The sequence below is a fragment of the Penicillium nucicola genome, assembly GCF_028828085.1.
Source record: "Penicillium nucicola strain IBT 29836 chromosome Unknown utg000008l, whole genome shotgun sequence".
Classification (NCBI taxonomy): domain Eukaryota; kingdom Fungi; phylum Ascomycota; class Eurotiomycetes; order Eurotiales; family Aspergillaceae; genus Penicillium; species Penicillium nucicola.
In genome coordinates this window covers 1,740,209-1,759,432 of record NW_026643132.1, presented here as the reverse complement: position 1 = coordinate 1,759,432, position 19,224 = coordinate 1,740,209, and the positions used below count along the sequence as shown (strand labels likewise).

Below are 19,224 nucleotides of genomic sequence, written 5' to 3'. Positions count from 1 at the left end.
ATGATAGGTTTATCAATTGGGGTAACCTGCTATCATGGCGATCCCATCCAAATGAGTGAAGAGAGGAGTATAGAACATTCCTTCCAGCCTTCGATAAGGAAACATATATAAATAATGGAGCGCACAACACGCAGCAACAACCAAAGCCCACCTCCAACCCAACAGGGCCCCCAACGCACCATCGACCAGAACCCAAATTCCACCCAAACAGAATGGGCTCCGAACTCCAGGTGCTGCCCCCAGGAGCAGGCTACGGCATAGTAATAGGCATCGGCGGGATCTTCGCTTTATTCATGCTCGGCCTGACCTGGCTCCAAAACCGCTACACCACGTTCTCAACACACTCCGCGGAGGAATTCAACACCGCATCGCGCTCCGTAAAACCAGGCCTGATCAGCGCCGGCATCGTCTCCTCCTGGACATGGTCCGCCACACTCCTGACCAGCTCGACGTTCGCGTACAACTACGGCGTCTGCGGACCCATGTGGTACGGCGCCATGGGCACCCTCCAGATCCTCATGTTCGGCTTGATCGCCATCAAAATCAAATCCAAGGCCCCCGGCGCTCATACCATGCCTGAGATTGTGCTGGCGCGGCATGGGCGCATCGCCCACATCACGTATCTGTACCATGGCCTTGCGACTAATATGCTGGTTGGGGCTTGTCTGGTTCTGGGTGGGGCGCAGGTTGTCGATGCGCTGACTGGTATGAATGTTTATGCGGCGACGTTTTTGATCCCGGCTGTGGTTGCGGCGTATGTTATTGCTGGAGGGTTGAGGTCGACGTTTATTGCGGATTATACACATACGGTTATTCTGTTTGTGGCGATTCTGGTGTTTGGATTTTTGACGATCACGACTAGTGATGTTGTCGGAAGTCCGGCGAGACTGTATGAGTTGCTGCAGGAGGCGTCGGAGAAGATGCCTATTGACCGCAATGTCGAGGGCTCGTATTTGACTTTTAGGTCGGTTGGGGGGTTGATCTTTGCTTTTGATCTGTTTGTTTCGAGTTTTACTACTGTTTGGCTGGATCAGGCTTATTGGCAGCGGGCTATTGCCTCCAAGCCTGAGACTTCCGTCAAGGCTTATATCTTTGGTGGACTTGCTTGGTATGGTATGTTGGCTCTTCAGTGGTTTCAACCCAGCATCACAATGTAAATGCTAACCTGTTTGTTCCAGGAATTCCCTTCGGCTTCGCGACAATCATGGGCCTTGGATGCGCTGCTCTCACAGGCGATCCTAGTTTCCCGACTTATCCAAATGCATTGACAACAGCCCAAGTCGAATCGGGTCTCTCAGCACCAGCAACAGCGATTGCATTGTTGGGGAAGGGAGGAGCAGTCTTGATGCTCATCCTCCTCTTCATGGCCGTTACCAGCTCTACAAGCGCTGAATTGATCGCAGTCTCTTCTCTGTTGACATTCGACGTCTACAAAACCTACTTCCGCCCCAACACTAGCTCCGAAGCACTAGTCCGAGTCAGCCATTGGGGTATAGTGCTATACGCCATCGTCCTCGCCGTCTTCTGCTGCATCCTCAACGCCGCAGGAATCAGCTTGACATGGGTTCTCACCGTTCTGGGCGTTATCGTCGGCGGCGCGGCATTACCCGTCGGAATGATCCTACTCTGGGAGCCAATGTCAACGGTCGCAGCCGTTGCAGCGCCCTGGATCGGCTTCATCTGCGGTATCACCGTCTGGTTCGTCACAACCTACAAACGGTCCGGGGCGATCAACGTCGCGACAACGGGCGACACGACAAACGCCCTGGCCGGGAACTTGGCTTCCTTTGGCGTTGGATTCATCATGGCTGTCGTCCTGACCTTTGTCTTCCCCGGAAAGCATGCGGATCCAAATGCGCAGGCTCTGGCCGGTGTTGCGGTGCCTGTCCAGGATGGAAATCCTACATCGGGGACTGGCATTGGACAAGCTGCTTCAGACAAGGATCACACACCCTCGATCGATGAGAAGAGTACCCCACCTCCGGTCTCGAGTGAGGTTGTCTCACCTGCTGCAGCCACTAGGAATGAGCTTGTTGACTACCTTGAGTCTCATGACGTGGAACCAATGGATCCAGTTCTTGTGAAAAGAGGAGAGCGAATCGCGCTGACTGCCAATGGGGTGTTCTTCTTTGGTGCTGTGATCTTAGTTCCCTTTGCTTTGTTTGGGAGCAGTTACGTTTATACCAAGTCCTTTTTTACTGGCTGGGTTGTTGTTTCCTTCATCTGGATCTGGATCAGTGTCTTGATTTGTGTGGTATGGCCGGTTGTCGAGAGTTTCGGAGCATTACGTGGGATTTCATCCGGCCTCTGGATGGATTTCAAGTCATTGCTGGGATATCGCAAAACAATGGGCGATACTGAAACAGTATGAGGTCATTCCAGGGGGATCTCTCGTGATGATCTGAAGGGTCCGTCTGGAGTAGTGTAATTATCGATGGACCCTTATTTTGATCATGATCATACTTGTCACTCAATGCCCTATAAATTTAACGTTAATGTTGTCCATTCAATTGTGTACTGTATTCCCATGGGTTTCAAAACACTTTCCATGTGATTGGTGCATATGGCAGACGCCTGTCTCAGCCTAAGTATAGAACACAAAGTGAGCCGAGAAAGTGGAGCATAACGAGGTGTTTCAGCCAATGGAGGATATTAAATCACCCCAGGATTCTAGAATCTGACTGGCCTGTGTCAGACCCGTAAGACCCCTATAAGTTACCGTCGAGCCCTGGAGACCCCTGGGATCGGCCGATTCATCCCCTGCCCAGACAGGGGGCGCGTCATCGCCAAGCGAGGGTCCACTGGGGATAGGCACAAGGGTTTGTTTACCTGAGGGTCTTCTGTGACGATGTGGGATAAATATTCCCAGGGGATGCAATTGTCGTGTGAGATACAGTCGTGAAGTATAGAAGAACGTTATATCCCGTTAACGTCCCAGGCCAGGATGAGACCAGTTCCCGTCGGCCACGGTCTAAGACCAGCCACAATAACTGCCCTAAAACCCCTAAACATTTCAGGGTACCAAAACCCCCACAGCAGGACTCCACTGCACCCTTGCAGTCTGATCGTCGGATGAGAGCCAATAACTTGGCGGAGCACAGCCCAGTGATCCTGCCAGACACCCTTGGCCTGTACCCTTGGGCTATAACCCCTTCATCCCTACGTTCCTGACCTTTTCTTCTTTCACTCTCGTTTTCCACGTCGGTCGTTCATTACTCTCTTTAATTCCAATCTTTCAATCCTTCAGACTCTCGTTTATACTGAAGATTCAATTTTCCTTATTTCCACATTTCCCCCAGTTCCCACATTTCTCAAACATTATGAAGGTTTCTGTGGCTACTGCCCTGACGATGGGCGCGTCCACCGTTCTCGGTGCCGCGACCAACATGAAGCGTGACAGCAAGATCACCCCCATCACAGTGAAGGGTAATGCCTTCTTCAAGGGTGATGACCGCTTCTACATTCGTGGTGTCGACTACCAGCCCGGTGGTTCCTCCGATCTTGCCGACCCCATCGCCGATGCCACCGCCTGCAAGCGTGACATTAAGAACTTCAAGGACCTCGGTCTCAACACCATTCGTGTCTACTCCGTGGACAACTCCGCCGACCACGACGAGTGCATGACCGCTCTCGCCGATGCCGGCATCTACCTGGTTCTGGACGTCAACACCCCCAAGTACTCCCTGAACCGTGCCGAGCCCAAGCAGTCCTACAACGATGTCTACCTGCAGTACATCTTCGCGACCATGGACAAGTTCGCCAAGTACGACAACACCCTGGCCTTCTTCTCCGGTAACGAGGTCATCAACGACGGCCCCTCCTCCAAGGCCGCTCCCTACGTCAAGGCCGTCACCCGTGACATGCGTACCTACCTCCGTGCCCAGAAGCTCCGTGAGGTCCCCGTCGGCTACTCCGCCGCCGATGTCGACACCAACCGTCTCGAGATGGCCGAGTACATGAACTGCGGTACCGATGACGAGCGCTCCGACTTCTTCGCCTTCAACGACTACTCCTGGTGTGACCCCTCTTCCTTCACCACCTCCGGCTGGGACCAGAAGGTCAAGAACTTCACCGGCTACGGTCTCCCCCTCTTCCTCTCCGAGTACGGCTGCAACACCAACACCCGCAAGTTCGAGGAGGTCTCCGCCCTCTACTCCACCAAGATGACCGGCGTCTACTCCGGTGGTCTCGTCTACGAGTACAGCGAGGCCGGCAACAAGTACGGACTCGTCAAGATCTCCGGTGACGACGTCAAGACCCTCGACGACTACGACGCTCTCAAGTCCGCCTTTGACAAGACCGACAACCCCACCGGCGACGGCAACTACAACTCCACCGGTGGTGCTTCCGGCTGCCCAGTCAAGAACGCCCCCAACTGGGACGTCGACACCGATGCTCTCCCCGCCATGCCCTCCCCCGCCAAGAAGTACCTGACCGACGGTGCCGGCAAGGGTGTTGGCTTCAGTGGAAAGGGCTCCCAGAACTCCGGCACTGCCTCTTCTGGCACTGCCAGCGCCGGCTCTGGCTCCGTCGCCTCTGCCACCGCCGGTGGCAGCGCCGCCAGCTCCACCAGCTCCGAGGGTGCCGCCGCCAACCTGAAGCCCATGCAGGTTTCCTTCGCCCCCGTTGCTGTCGGCGCTGTGACTGTCCTGTCGACTCTGTTCGGCGCTGGCTTCCTGTTCCTGTAATGCTTCTCCACCTGTGACTTTGGGGTTTCTTCGTCTTGGTCGCTTTCTTGGTTGACTTGTATCTTTATTTTTCAATTTTTCTTTTGGCTATTTCTTTTTTTGCACACGAGGTGATACCTCGTGTGTGCTTGGCAAATTTTGGGACGGCGAGATGATTTACTTTGGTGTACAGCAGGCCTTTTATATCTACGCCTAGTGTTCAATGGGACATACACTGCTCTTAGCTTGCATTTATTGATGTAATAGATCGTATGTGAATGGTGAAATCTGATCATATGCTATTATGTTACAGTTTGTCATTAGTTTTGTAGACATACCGTATACCGAGATAATCCGAGTCAACCTAGCTGGATATTCAGTTCAACTGAGCAATACGCCTGAGCCTGCTCAGTAGCGTTGCTTTCTGGTTGAGTGATCGAATCCTCGGTCTTTTCACAGAAACTACTTATTCTCATTTATCACTGTTAAAAGTTACGACATCTGTAGGGAATAATGATGATTGATGTGTATGCGATTTGCAGGAGAAAAGTGATTAAGGATATCTAAGCCTGGAGATTCACCAATGTATAGAGAACCTCATTTATACTTAAATCCTCCTCAAGCTAAACCTAACCCGATTCTCAGATGATGGGCAATCGTGGCAGTTGTCCACTGCCACCTGCATGGCATGGGCCATGGCAGCACCCATAATTCTTAACAACCAAGACGTACACACACTCACCCGTTAAAAACGTCGGTTGTAAAGGTATATGATCATCTGGCCCACTCACTTGCTGAGCACCTTGGCTTATATTATATGTTTACACAATACACACCGTGGAATTGATGTTAATATCCTTTCCTTCGTTCGTTTCCAAGGCCTCTCCTAATTCACTCTCTTTTTACTACATATTGATTTCCTCAAATCAGTAATTGAATCTTGTCAAGTTCGAGATGTGCAAACCCCCAGAGAGATTGTTATGCAGTGCTGAAACTTATGGATTGAAAATATTGAAATAAAATTGCTCATCTAAATCGACAATCTATCGGAACATATAAACAAGGAAATATCATCAGTTATCCACCATAAGGGCAACCCCCCTCCCCCTAATCTGAACCAAATCCACTACTGGGACCTATAGTATAAGCTGCGTAGGACGTAGCAGAAGGGAAAGAATGTAGTATCTGACCCGCGCCGACTATTTCGTCAAGTCAAGTTTTGAAGCCAACTTCTTCGTTTCAGGGTTTGAAGCCGGCTTCTGCACTTCAGCCTTTGCGCCGCAGAACAAGATTATATGGAATATGAATATCAAACCTTAGATGGAAGTGCCCAGCGATTTGCCAAACCAGAATTTTGTGAATTGTATGCGTGCCTCGATTCCAGGCCCCAAGAACAAGCGCCCCGACAGACTTCCCCCAAACAACGCCCATAAGCGCATTAAAATAAAGAGAATCGGGATACACAGCGAGGACAGCCGAACTATCTACCCGGCGATCAAGCCCAGGATAGAGCGCTTGCCGGATGAAGTTCAACGTCTGGGGTTCCGTACAATCGACGATATAGATATACTTCAGGTCCCCAAGACTAAAATCTCTCTGATACTGCGCCAAAGCAACCTCGGACCAATAGGGAGAGTTCGCCGATCTATCTCGCATGGCGTCCAGGGTGAAAATGACACCGTCCGACATCGAGTGCTCATAATTATCTTGGCCTCCAGTGGACGTATGATTGATATGTCGTCTGATATAACTATTGGCATTCTTTGGTATGTCCCGGTTTCGAGCCTTGGGTGTGTTAATCACGCAGGCGTTGGGTCCTTCGGTTCCTGACGACACTTGTTGCCATTGTTGTGCTGGATTAATTTGATTAAAGAGATTGTTCCATTGAGTGGTTGATCGATTGATAGGACATGGGACCCTACAGTTCGCATTATTTACCTCTTTCATCCACTGCATGTAATCGGCTCCTTCCTGACTGTATTGGGCAGCGATTGCGGCAGGGCCAGTGTTAGTCGGGTTCGTATTTGCCCCAGCTACTCTTCTATGGCCAGCTCCGCCCGCCTTTCGAATCCTTCCGTCCGTTGTTCGATTCTTTGTGCTCAATCTTTGAGCCGTTTTGGTCCGTGTTCCAGTGGCAGTCATGGTTGCAAGTATATAAGAATATATCGGGAGTTGTAGTATATAGTAAAGAAGCTTGAGGTGCTGAAGATGAAATAATGTATAGACATCTGAATGGTTTTATATCTCCAAAAGAAGACCCTGGTCTTGTATCGAGGAAGTGCTATATCGGTATACAAAGGAAGGAAAAGACAATAAACCGCGGTTGGGCTATAGCCAACAATGGGACAAAAATACCATCTCTCGATTTGAATATAGCAATGATAAAGAGGTCGGATTGCAAAAATAGTCTCTAGATACCAGATACGAATGAAGCTCTTGTAGACGAAGGATAAAGGAAATAGCATCGACAAGGGAAGCCATGTAGCATTGAGTGGCAGTTCTCCAAATCAAGGAACCATAGAAATGCAATTGTGGGAACAAAGCAAATTGAAGCAAATGACAGAGAAGCCCAAAAATAAAACCAAAAAAAAGGACTATAAGTTATATATATCGGCCCAGAAATACTCGCCGTCGAAGCAAAGGCCTCGTACAAAGCGAGACAGCCATAAACAAAGCAAAAGAGTTAGCTTGCCAAAATAGCAGCACCAAACCACAAGCACTCATTCCCATCGACTGACGGAATCAAATCTAGCGCTTTTTTCTCTTTCTATGTTTGACCAGACCATCTTCTGTTGTCGTCTGTCACAACATCGACATTGATCGGTACAATGCCACAACATCGTCCCACCGAGGGAGACGACATCTCGTACATTATGACAACAGCCACAATCATAAGCACAGCAACCACCCAGTCTCATACATAGACCGGCAGTCCGCCGAATAGGGTCATCGGCCCGTCGATCAGCACGTATCCACGCTCCATTCCGACGATGAAAGCCAAGTCGTCGGAACTCACTCACTGTATCCGTAACCGCATACCGGAAAGCCGACAACTCGAATGCCAGGTTGCAGGTGGCTTGGATTTGGGCTACAGTCAGGATTTCAAGTGCTGCTTGCGTTTCCAGGTGGTGGAGTGTTTGGACCAGGTAGTCGTATCGCCGTTCGTGAGCGTCATATTTGGATAAAACAGACTTCTTTTCCTTGATTAGCTCCTTTTGTTGCTTTCTGTCATCTGCAGTAGTGAATATCTTGGAGAATATGTTGAGCAGCCATGCAATCCATGTCAAGTTCAGATCGTCGCAGCGTGCTTCTAGTCCCACGCACGTATCGAGAACCAGTGATAGGAACAATGGGCCGAGTCGTTGGATGATTGTGTCTATCAACAGTACTGCCAAAGTAAGGAGGATGTGAATTAGTATTATGAGAAGCAAGGACTGTATGACACAGGTCGCAGTCTGAACGATGTCATCGTCCGCAAGGCAGTGACTGGTCGAGATTTCGAGGCCGCGGGAGGTGAGGTCGTAGAAGATAGCCATGTTGGGCTGAAAAGGAGCTGTTTGATCGAGATTTGTAGCAAGGCTGAAGATGAGATGAATGTCAAATGTGCAATATCTTGGGGTGGCTCAGGCTCCGATATTTAGTTCGGGAGACGAACCCTAATTTGATACTAACCTTGGAAGGGGGTTTAGAGCTTGCAGATGAAGCGTGACGACATGGTCTAGACTTTGATCGCATTCTACATGGAAAGAGCAATTTTTGAAAAGACATAGAATTCGACATGTGCTTATGACTATAACAATAATTATAAAAGAAGAGATCAGTAAGTCTGATGCAGGATTTGAGGGTGTTAGACTGCAGTCCTGCTGAAGTCGCCCGCGATTCCCTCGATGAGCTTGTAAGTCTGATCGAAACACCTCCAGGGCTAGATCATATAGGAAGCTCCCAGAACAGCAAGCCTAAGAGTTAGCACCCCATCCCATGGACATCCTCCAATCCTGCCCAGCCTCACTAACACCGCGGACCAGCCCCACGACATTATCAACGAATCCACCGGTACCATTGCTCACACGCTCTCTACGCTCCCGCTCAGAATCGGAAGTATCAGTACGCATGCCAAGCAACTGCTGCATAGAATAACCCTGCACACGCTCAGCATCCATCCTGGTCAGAACATCACCTCCACCACGTCGGCGACTCCAAGCAGCCTGCTTCACAGCAGGCGCCCAGTACTCGCCCAGAGCAGACTCATCACGGCCTTGAGCGTAGCATTTGATCAACGCAGACTCGGTTTCGGGCACGAGAGATGCGTGCCATTTTACGTGAGCGACTTCATAGCGCTTCTCCATGAAGAAGATGATGGGCCAGGTGATTATCCAGAGCTGCAGAATCACGATAATCCACCAGGCGTAGCGGTTTGCGCGGACTCGGTTGATCCAGTGAGGAGAGTAGATTGTTACAGAGCTGTGGGCAGTGGAGAAAGAGAAGTCGAGGGAGCCACGGTAGTTGAGTTCACGAATGTGGGAGGAGAGGACGTTGCGCAGGGCATTCGAGTTGAAGCCATTGAGTTGGCGGTGGAGGGTGAACCTGCAATTAATCAGACTGGTCAGTGAGGGAGCCTTAGGAAGAGAATAGGCGATGAGCGTACGATTTCACGGGTGCAGCATCCTGGCAGAACCGCTCGCACCATAGTTTCAGGGCGCTTTGAAGCTTGTTCAACGATCCGTCGGCGTTGGCGTCTTCGCCAAGGAGGGCATTGGTGTCATCACCGAGAGCGATGGCCTGGCGCGTCTTGGGGGGCTTGTATGTGCGCGAGCGCCAGATGCCTCCGCGGTAGGCCGGCTTCTGGTCCTCATCTGTGACGATCTCGACCTCCATCCAGTTTATCGCCATCGGCCGGCCCTCCCAACCGGTAAGCATGGTCTCGGCGAGATCCAGCTTGAACTCGAAGTCGGTCACGGTGTTGCTGTTCTTGTCCTTCTTTCCATTGTTGCTTGACTCGGTGTGGGAGCCTTTCACGTAGAAGAGAGGGCGTAACGGCAGCTTGATCTGTTTCTTGAGGGCCTGGAAGAGCTCATCGCTGTTAGTCGACAGGTTCGGCGCGAGTGTCAAGGCGATTTTGTCATATGGTCTAATGTCGGTTCCGCCTGGAAGGACGTAGGCAGAGTCGATCAGACGGAGGGGCTCAATGTGACGCTGGTTAGGGGCCGGCGGGACAGGCGGAACGGGGAAGGACTCGAGATCATCGCTGTAAGGTGGCGGCGCGTCATCCAAAGAATGGAGCGAATGCGACGATGACGCGGGAACTTCCTGATTACGGAGACCCATTTTGAAAGAGGAAAAAAGTAAACAAAACCAAACAAAAGAGATTTGGGGGGAAAACTTGGGATTTTATGGGAGGCTTTGGGGGCTGAGATGAGGCTCAAGCGGAAAACCTCGTATCGCCACTCGGCTGCCTATTCCTTTGCATACTCCTTGCGCTATTGAAAAGACTTCAATTTGAGACGAATGGAATGATATATTTGCCTATCTGATATCCTACGTAGGGAACAATCTTCCGCTTTCATCTTACTAGCCCACATAGCACTGCATAGAGTTGAACGACTCAGGGTCCCCTCTCCTACCCCCGTTCTGACAAGGGCCTCCCTTTCCTCGCCAGCCATATGTTTGGCCAATAGAGTGGTAGTTGTCACATTTGTCATTATCAACCACCGTACAGAGACCATTGATCATTTTCCATGATGCAGGCCGTGTTTTGGGACTCTCGTCACAGCTCTTCCAGTTCAACCCTTCCTGCACCCAGTAACGACATGAAACACCCTCATCTGTAATGTTGGTGCTGAGGCCACCATGTATCACGAGGCAGTCGGAATCAGCAAGATTCTTGTTATGGCCTTGCAGGGTCACATAATCCCCATTGCAGCCCTTTTCCATGTACATCAGCAGCATCCATCCCGATTCCACCGTTACGATACCACTTGAGGTCTTGCTTGCCCTACTGACAAGAGTATTGCTTGAACTGGTCGTCGAACTGGAGCTGCTCGTAATGGCAGTAGCTGTAGACTTGGTTGAGCTGGAACTGGTGGCTTTCGTGCTACTCGAAGACTGAGCTGAATTAGTGCCGGGTGCTGAGTTTAAACTTATTATTTCAGTGGATCTCACTGTGGTATATGAGGTTATTGTTTTACCTGTAGGCTCACCAGCCTGCGTTTTGTGAGAGGTGGCTCCGCCGGCTTTCGATGTGGTCGAGCTAGTTGCGCTGCAAAAGTTTGCGCCAGTACCACACTGTCCTTTTCTATCACACTTCGTCACTGTCAGCGGTAATCTCAGAGAAAGGCACTATCAAGACTCACGCATTGAGCTGAGGGACAGGGGTTCAACGAGGAAAGCTTGTCCCACTGGCTAGGACTGGCAGTCCCAGGTACTTGCGGACCACAGACAGCACCAGGAATTGAAACCGGCATTGGAGGGACACCCTTCTCCGTGAGACAGATCTTGCCACCAATCTGAAGGTCACCACACCCATACCAGGCCCATGTTTCTTTGTTCCAGGCCTCGATATTGGCAACAGTGATGCCGTATGCCTTTGCAATTCGATCGCAGGTATCTTCGCCTCGAATGGTATACGAGTAGCAGACACCTCCAAATTCTCGCGGTGGAACTGGAGTTCCTCCTGTGGAACAGCACATCGGCTTTCCGGCGCTCTTGGTGCAGTCCACGCCCTTGTTGTAAGTGGTGAGCAAGTCGGTAGTGATGCCGCAGTTTGCGGCAATGCTGGCACACGTATCACCCTCCCTCACGATGTAGGAGGCGCATATAGGATTGGAGTTGCCAGCATCACGACGGTCAATCAAGCTCGGGGTGACAATAGAATATTGCAATGAATATCTTTCGGTATGGATAGTGTTCACCCGAGGCTGTTCTACAGACAATGCAATTGCTGCCTGGATCAAGAACAGGCTGCATAGCGCGAGAAACATGACGCTCTGGGAAGACTTCATTTGGTGTAGATTACTCGACAGGCGATCAACTCACTGATATATCTGAGGCCTTTAAATAGTCTCACAGAGAGCCGTGAGAGACGTTCCCCTACCACGAGAGGCACCAGGGTATCGATTATTCATTGATCCAGGACATGGGTGAGGGTTTATGAAACGCAAGACTCCGAGTCTGAGGTTCAAGGAACAGCAGGAAGGCGTCCATTCTTTATTATAGCAGGTCAGATAATTGGGTAGACCAAGTCGAGATGAGTCCTCCGCCACCGCCAACAAAGGAATGTGGTTGCAATTGAAGGTCAACATGGGGGAGGATATTTTTTAATACTCTTTGTTGGATCTGTCTATCTTTACATCTCGGAACTTACCGAAAGCGGCTTCTTTCAATATCAACCCTAGGAAGCTTGGCTACTGACTCTTCATGAAAGCACCCACCACTTTGACGAGTTTCAAGATCTACCCCAATCTCACATGACAGGTCTGACAAAGAATGGACTTAGAAAAAGGACAAGAAGGGTTGGATTTAGGACTCCCAGAACACATAGTCTGACAAGTAGTCTCATTGAGCTTTCGTCCCCTTTCCAGCCCAACGGTCTCGCGATATGGGTGGCTACAGGACATTCAATGATCATCTCAACATTGTGTGGAGCAAGGGAAGCTTGCCTCGTTTGCATCAACATCTAAAGCTATCTAACTTGACTATATGCTTCATCATCTCTCATCATATAGCGCTTGTAAGACCCTACAATGCGCGATCTTCAATCATCACTGACCATACCAAGTTAGACAAAAAGTTATCTGATTGTTCTTTATGGCATAATCCAAATTCGCCCATTTCACTGGGAATTTACCAAGGGCATTACCAAAGGAGAACGTCAATGAACTCCGACTTAAAGTGAGCAGCTAGAAGTAGAACGGTAATATGCATACGACGAGAGCCGTAATATCTAATTTTTAGGTCCAAATATATAGTCGAAGATTTGCCATAGACACAAGAATTGTGAAACTCGAAATTCATATAGCCAAAACGAAAAAGACATGGCTAGCTTTGACCGGCTAGCACCAATCTTAGCCTTCTGTTTCTGTTGCTAAAAAGGGGGCTCCAGGGGTTCCAATATTTATGGCCGAACTCCCGCACCCGAGCTTTTCTGCCAAGATCGCCATCTTCAATCTCCAAGCCTAAGCTGATCATACGCACAATGGCCGCCAGGTTTTCCCGAAGCCTGCCACAGGTTAACCGCCAGATTTTCGCTAAATTATCTCCCCGCACGATAACTCGCGTTGCGAGAGCCAATCCTCATGCTGGCTTGGTGGCATATCGCACCGGGAACTTCGCGCGTGGGATCTGCCGCGTAAAACAGGTCAATATCGCGCGATATGCCCATACAGATTCTGGCTCATCGGCCAATGCGACAAGTCCTAGTCATGAGCCTATAAATTACAAGGGATCAAGCCTTACGGAAAAACATTGGATGAGGCAGGACTTCACACTTGGTATGGCTCTACTGTCATTGCGTCACTGTCATCTCACTAACCTAATCAGTGGACGCCTTGATTGCGCCGCAAGCTATTGTGAATTTTCTCGAATTCGCAGTGTATGGTATCTTGCCAAACGGGAAGAAGACCGATTTAGCTTTACTGAACCAGGCTGAATTACATCTGCTCGTCGCCCCGAGTACACAATGGGCGGCTGCGCCGTTCAACAAAGAAGACACTCCCACTGTAGTCAAAGTGATGGGTCGCATCTTGGAACCCGAGGGGTTGAGCGGGCTGTGCAATATTGGAAACAATATTCACTTTCTCAAAAATCGCCTCTGGGGAGGCCTCGCTCCCGTGCCTGCATCGCGATGGCGCGAAAAAGATCTCAACAACCTGGACCACTTCACGATCGCGCACGAATACCTGACCTCTGTGATTTCTGTCTTTGAGTATCTCAATATTCCTCAGTGCCGGACTAGCATGTGCGACACCTTCAACAAAATATCCGGTGACCTCAGAGAAACGCAGAACGCCTTGAATGCACTGCGCAAGGCCCAAGACAGCCTTTCTCCCGAGGTTAATCTTACTGCGCTTTGGGAGCAATTCATTCGCGCTCAGTACGAAGTCATGACCAGCACCGCCCATTCCTGGATCCTGGCCCGCGTTACCGAATTACGCGAACAGTTATTGGACAGCTTCACTGCGATCCCAGCTGACAAGTTGGAATCCCCAGAAATGGAACTGATCACAGAGCGATGGTCTGATCTCATTTCCGTTGTGTCAATGGCAGATTTCAACATTTGGATATCCATGGATGGGTACAACGGCTACAATCCACCCTCCGAGATCGTTGCTGGGCTACACAATCCCGACCTAGCGAGCCAAGACAAAAGCTACGGCTTCTCTCAGCTCCTGCTTGAGCGACTCACCCAATGTATCGAGGCTCAGAACGAGGCTGCTAAGGTCCAAGGCCTAAGCGCGACGCAGAGTGACGCGGCCCGTCGCGAGCGCCTTTCTATCAGCACAGTGGTACAGGATGAACTGCGTCAAAAGATTCGCGGCCGTGTGCCATCACCGCAGCCACCTGTACAGCCCTGGATCCAGAAACTCTTTGTGGAGCAGGAGGCGAACTTGAGCGTGCCCCCAGAGGAGAGACAGGACGTGAGCATCGGATTAGCCATCTACCGCGCAGTAGACAAGTTCTCCGATGAGCAGTGGGAAGGCATCCGGCGGGACTTGGAAGCACAGTTTTCGGCATGGGGCGATGATGTCCAGCGCGCCGACGAAATCAAGCCACTTCTCAAACTGCATTGGTTCGACAGCAAGGAACTAGGCTTCGATTCAATGGAACCGGTCACAGCAGCAAGGAGGTTCGACAGCCCTCAACTCTCTATCCCAAGATTCACACGAGCAAGAAACTAACACTGCTTACAGACACTTCCAACAGATCCGGTCCTCTGACGAGTGGAAAGAGAAAATAGTACCATCATTCTTCCTTGTCGCCGATCCCATGGGCGTAGGCTCATACATCGACGAACAACTTTACGCCTCTTACAGAGAAAACAAAGACCTCCTCAACGGTGACTTCCAAGGCAATGTCCTGGCTGTCGACGCAGACTTTGATAATAGTGCCACTGCAGACGCAAGTGCAGACGGGACGGCCAAGGAAGAATCTCAGGATAAAGGCTCGAAATACTCGGGCCAGACGCGCATTCTGGCCAACCTAGTCTGGAACGAGCTCTATGCCATGCTAGCGCCGCCGTCTGTGGGACTTGAGTATCTTTGGCAGCAGACACTGGATCATCCGCTGAAGATTTATACGGGGCCCACAGTGCCGAGTCAGGTTGCGCCATGGAAGGAGTGGAATACCACTAAGACTGCTATGATGGATAACTTTATGGAGTTTCTAAAGAAGAAGGACCCCTCCTTGGCAGGAAAAGTAGGGGGGTTGAGGAAGGAGGGGATCCTTTAGTTGATCCTTGTCAAGGTTGGTGTTGAAACACCGGGTAATGTCGTGTGATCAGCCTAAGCCCGTTTACCATAAAAAAGGGCTTCTCGCTCTTTGTTATCTCTCCATTCCTATTTCGAGCAATACACTACCTCTATTGCTATATCTCTGATTCTTCCGTTTAGAGGCTATGGTCCCTTTGTGGGACAAACAAGAGCGTACTACAGATATGTCGGATTATATCACCAGAGACATTCAATGGGAGTGATACCAGGATGTGAGACTGACTTTGTGTCTATGACAGAGCTATGTAGAGTATCTTAGAAGTGGTAACATGAAATGATGCCCCCAAGAGATTATTTTTAGCTACCTCTTTAAGAGTGAGGGTCACTTGGAAGGCAGAAAATAAGAGACTTCTCTCAAGAGATTTTGACCCATAGGGGTATCTTATCTGGAGGAAGTAGTCACAGTAGGACCTGATGAAGATTTTAGGTCACACAGAAGGCCACATAGCATATGAAACGGTTCTTCATACTTCTCTTAACTTATAACTTGGTCAAATGATTTCAGGCCTAGATCAGTCTTGAGATAGTCCAAAGGCGGCAGGGCATGAGGACAGGAGAAAGACAGCGCGTCTGTGCAATCTTCTTGCATTCAGTTGTATACGACACTGAGCTTATCTTTGCTTTGGGGAACGGAATTTGGTAACATGTAGAGCTGGTACCCTCTCTCTGCTCGGCAACCAGCTCATCTTCTGTATTGGGCTTGATGAGGCATTTGAAACGAGTGTTTGCTTCAACTTGATGGAAATATTGATATATAGCAATTATGATGCCATTTGGACTGCAACATATTGATTGAACTTTGATTCATTGGTTGGATGCTAGTTATATGCTCTCTTCTTGTATCACGTGGTTAGGGTTTGGAAGACCACCTTCACTCTATTAGTTAACGTTCATGACTGTAGGGCGTGTAAACCTTCTTTTATTAGGTAAAGAATACCGTGTAAGCTGTAGATTATCAGTATCGCAAAGTACTACTACTCATGAAAGATAGGATGGTGATGATGGTTCATACAGTACACTCGTTGGAGCCCCAATACGCGTGCGGCAAGTCGATACACTCAGAGCTTTTAGTTGTACACATCATTTTCCCCAACACCAAATTCAGCCTGTAATTAGTTGAAAATGCCAGTGGCCATCTGGTCGCTTGTTTATTTGTTATATTTTTATCTTTGTGACCATCCGGGGCGTCCCCCGGAATTTGGGACGTGCCCTTGTTAAATCACAACGAACTGTTGCATACGTATAGCTACAACAAAGTGTACATGCTAGCTTTAGCGGGCCGAGTTTGACAACTAGTACTGATAGGTTAGCTAACGGGCTATATAGTGACAGTTTTCCCGAACTGTCCTTTACGCTGTCCGAGTAAGCCACCTCTGCTCCGGATCCTGCCATCCAGGTCCTGGCTAGCTCTACCGGAGCATAGAATGCCTTCGGCAAGTGCATATAGGGTAAAATTTGTGGCAGTGACAGGATTCGAACCCGTCCGGTATGTTCGATGCTATGTATCAAAGGCAGAATTGCAGTTTTCGTTGCTTGTAGTTGCAAATACAACTTTCTGCATAACCCCTTGAATTTCTAAAGCAAATCAAATTAAACTCATCACAAAAAAACTCATCTCATACTCTCCTGCCTTTCTCAACTTTCATCGGAAGACGTTAATGTGGTGGGTGGCGAATATCGGCTCCCGATTAGGTCTAGCGTCCCGGGCCTCGTCTCTTTGTTTCCATTGTACGAACCCAACAAGCGTGAACATCTCCCCATGAATCAGCAACCCATCAAACGACCCAGACTGGCTCTCAGCTGTGTTGTATGTCGTCGACGCAAAGTTCGCTGTGGTCGTGAGCACCCACACTGTGCCAACTGCACGCGAATGAACGAGATCTGTGTGTACAACACGGGGGTACGCGACGAGCTTACTGGCCGGGTTCAACATGCATCGTTGGATGATCAGAGCTATCAGTCCAATGAAAGACCCACCAATCATCATTCTGGATCAGAAACGGGAGTATGGCCTGGGGCGCAAGCTCCAGGGATACTGGGAACACCAGGGTCTGAAGTGGAGTCCCCGAATGCTTCGCCCCTTGATCTTCGATCAGCCTATCCCGCAAATCGAGGGGCAACTTCGATTCATACCGATCAGACTTCGAAAAACAAAAAGATTGTACCGAAATCTAATTTCAACCCTTTTACTACTTCAGAGTCATCCTCTGCGCAAAGACCGGTTCCAATATGCAAAGACCACTTGACCTTCGAGCGAAATGGCCATTCCCGATTTATTGGACGAGCCTTTTGGGGATCTATCGCTGGAAAGGTAAAGCCCTAAAATTGTACGTGGGCTGGAATTGCCGGAGACTGACCACGATTGCGCATCTATAGGAACCCCAAACCAATAATCTTTTCAAGAGCCATCATTCTACGCATGAAATCGACTCATATGCTTCTGCTGCAAGGATGTTTAGTCTACTGAAGAGTTTGCCAGCCAGACCGATTAGCGATGCCCTACTTGAGGTATTCTTCATCGCAGTGTGGCCCATTTGCCCTCTCGTGGACCGGTGCACCCTGCAAAAAGATTACGATGACTTCTGGAACTGGTGCGAAAAAAATGACGAGTCACTGCCATCCCAAAAGTTCATTGATGACCCGACGTTTTTCTGCTTACTGTTTGCGATTCTTTATTGTGGTGCATCAACCGCATCGGATACTCACTGGGACAGCGCTCAGCTTCGAAATGAATATAAAGATACGATTTTGCAGCAGCTCAAGACCAACTATACTGCCAGTCTTTCTCAATCTCGTCATCTAGAGCATCCGACAATGAACACTCTTGTCTCGACACTGTTAATAGGACCATTCATTGGTCATTCCTATGATTCCATGGAACAGTCCATTTCTATAAGCACTACCGTGCGGATTGCTCAAAGTATGGGGCTTCACCGTGAAGCAACGTGGTCTGCCCTCAACCACAAGGAACAAGAAACGAGGCGTCGGATTTGGTGGCATATAGTCTGGCTCGATCTGCAGTCGAGCGTTTCTACTGGCCTTCCGCTTTGCTGTGGAAGTGATACTATCGATGGAGCCAGCGGAGTTGCATGTGAAAATATTGACGGAGCTGTCATGAACTCTGAAGTCTTGGACCTTCCATCAGTATTCACCATTGGTCGATCCGAAAGCACTCGATTGCAATCGAATATCATTTCTCACCTACAAAGCTCACGAGATATGACCACGAACAAGCTTTCTGATCTTGCCATGGATGCGAAACAACTTGAACAAACACTTGACACCCTCATCGGCCGCATATCGACACGGACAGTAGTGGAAGCGACCAGCCAGCCCACAGACTTTACAAGATGGGCCCGCGCGATGCTGACATTAATGCAACTTGAAACAGCAATCTTATTACACAAGCCGGTGTTGGTTTCTCCTGTCGAAAAAGACTTGAACTCCAAAAAGCTATGGACCAGGTATACATTGATCTTATTTATGCGACTATTATTTACAGCACAAGACCATTGACTAAGCTTTCAGAATTGTGCATCTTTGCATCGCATATTTGCGCGTTTTTAAGTGGCTTCACGATACCCCAGCACTTTCATACTATACGTGGTACTGGGAGGGCCAATATGGGCCCCTGCAATGTGCACTTCTTACACTGACATATCTCCAACAATCGCGTACATCAAGCGAGGTCCCGAAAGCTCAATCGTGTCTTGATGATTATATACGTCTCGTTGTGGCACAATACCAATCCCCTGGGTCTTCGCCCGACAATGAAGCGGCCGGTGATATTGACGCAGGGCAAGGTCAATTGAAGGAACGAATGCCAATCGCTATACAAGCTCTCATTGATCTTCACAAAAGCCTAGATCTATCCCTGGGCTCAACTTTACAGGCCGAAAAGTCGACAAATACCATCTCGGCCACTAATGAACCTGGATTGGACGTGGAGTCTATACCCAATATGGCAGAGCCTGAATTTGAGGCATGGGCAGCTTTCTCATTGTCCCAGATATTCTAGCGCAGTGACAGTTGAACGGACCCTATCAGCACTTCTGTCGGCAACGAATGAACTG

The 19,224-nt window shown here is 49.4% G+C and overlaps 8 protein-coding genes across 8 annotated transcripts; 4 read left to right on the top strand and 4 right to left on the bottom strand.

The window, feature by feature from the left end:
• Positions 1-212: 212 nt before the first annotated feature.
• Positions 213-2,371, top strand: N7511_008155 (sodium:solute symporter family protein; the record flags this gene model as incomplete). Its single annotated transcript, XM_057130532.1, has 2 exons — positions 213-1,113; positions 1,179-2,371. 2 exons carry the CDS (start codon positions 213-215, stop codon positions 2,369-2,371), a joined length of 2,094 nt encoding a protein of 697 aa, XP_056982315.1.
• A 949-nt stretch (positions 2,372-3,320) lies between these two features.
• Positions 3,321-4,688, top strand: gel1 (1,3-beta-glucanosyltransferase gel1; the record flags this gene model as incomplete). The annotated part of the gene is made up of 1 exon (XM_057130531.1): positions 3,321-4,688. One exon carries the CDS (start codon positions 3,321-3,323, stop codon positions 4,686-4,688), a length of 1,368 nt encoding a protein of 455 aa, XP_056982314.1.
• A 1,778-nt stretch (positions 4,689-6,466) lies between these two features.
• N7511_008153 (uncharacterized protein) lies at positions 6,467-6,809 on the bottom strand (the record flags this gene model as incomplete). Its single annotated transcript, XM_057130530.1, has 2 exons — positions 6,467-6,520; positions 6,606-6,809. The coding sequence occupies 2 exons, from the start codon at positions 6,807-6,809 to the stop codon at positions 6,467-6,469; spliced, it is 258 nt and encodes an 85-aa protein (XP_056982313.1).
• Positions 6,810-7,387: 578 nt separating this feature from the next.
• N7511_008152 (uncharacterized protein) lies at positions 7,388-8,203 on the bottom strand (the record flags this gene model as incomplete). Its single annotated transcript, XM_057130529.1, has 1 exon — positions 7,388-8,203. One exon carries the CDS (start codon positions 8,201-8,203, stop codon positions 7,388-7,390), a length of 816 nt encoding a protein of 271 aa, XP_056982312.1.
• A 420-nt stretch (positions 8,204-8,623) lies between these two features.
• N7511_008151 (uncharacterized protein) lies at positions 8,624-9,992 on the bottom strand (the record flags this gene model as incomplete). The annotated part of the gene is made up of 2 exons (XM_057130528.1): positions 8,624-9,251; positions 9,313-9,992. The coding sequence occupies 2 exons, from the start codon at positions 9,990-9,992 to the stop codon at positions 8,624-8,626; spliced, it is 1,308 nt and encodes a 435-aa protein (XP_056982311.1).
• Positions 9,993-10,235: 243 nt separating this feature from the next.
• On the bottom strand, positions 10,236-11,665 carry N7511_008150 (Peptidoglycan-binding Lysin subgroup; the record flags this gene model as incomplete). Its single annotated transcript, XM_057130527.1, has 3 exons — positions 10,236-10,792; positions 10,853-10,967; positions 11,018-11,665. The coding sequence occupies 3 exons, from the start codon at positions 11,663-11,665 to the stop codon at positions 10,236-10,238; spliced, it is 1,320 nt and encodes a 439-aa protein (XP_056982310.1).
• A 1,193-nt stretch (positions 11,666-12,858) lies between these two features.
• N7511_008149 (uncharacterized protein) lies at positions 12,859-15,110 on the top strand (the record flags this gene model as incomplete). The annotated part of the gene is made up of 3 exons (XM_057130526.1): positions 12,859-13,153; positions 13,203-14,508; positions 14,573-15,110. The coding sequence occupies 3 exons, from the start codon at positions 12,859-12,861 to the stop codon at positions 15,108-15,110; spliced, it is 2,139 nt and encodes a 712-aa protein (XP_056982309.1).
• Positions 15,111-16,910: 1,800 nt separating this feature from the next.
• On the top strand, positions 16,911-19,169 carry N7511_008148 (Zn(II)2Cys6 transcription factor; the record flags this gene model as incomplete). The annotated part of the gene is made up of 3 exons (XM_057130525.1): positions 16,911-17,462; positions 17,528-18,615; positions 18,680-19,169. 3 exons carry the CDS (start codon positions 16,911-16,913, stop codon positions 19,167-19,169), a joined length of 2,130 nt encoding a protein of 709 aa, XP_056982308.1.
• Positions 19,170-19,224: the final 55 nt, after the last annotated feature.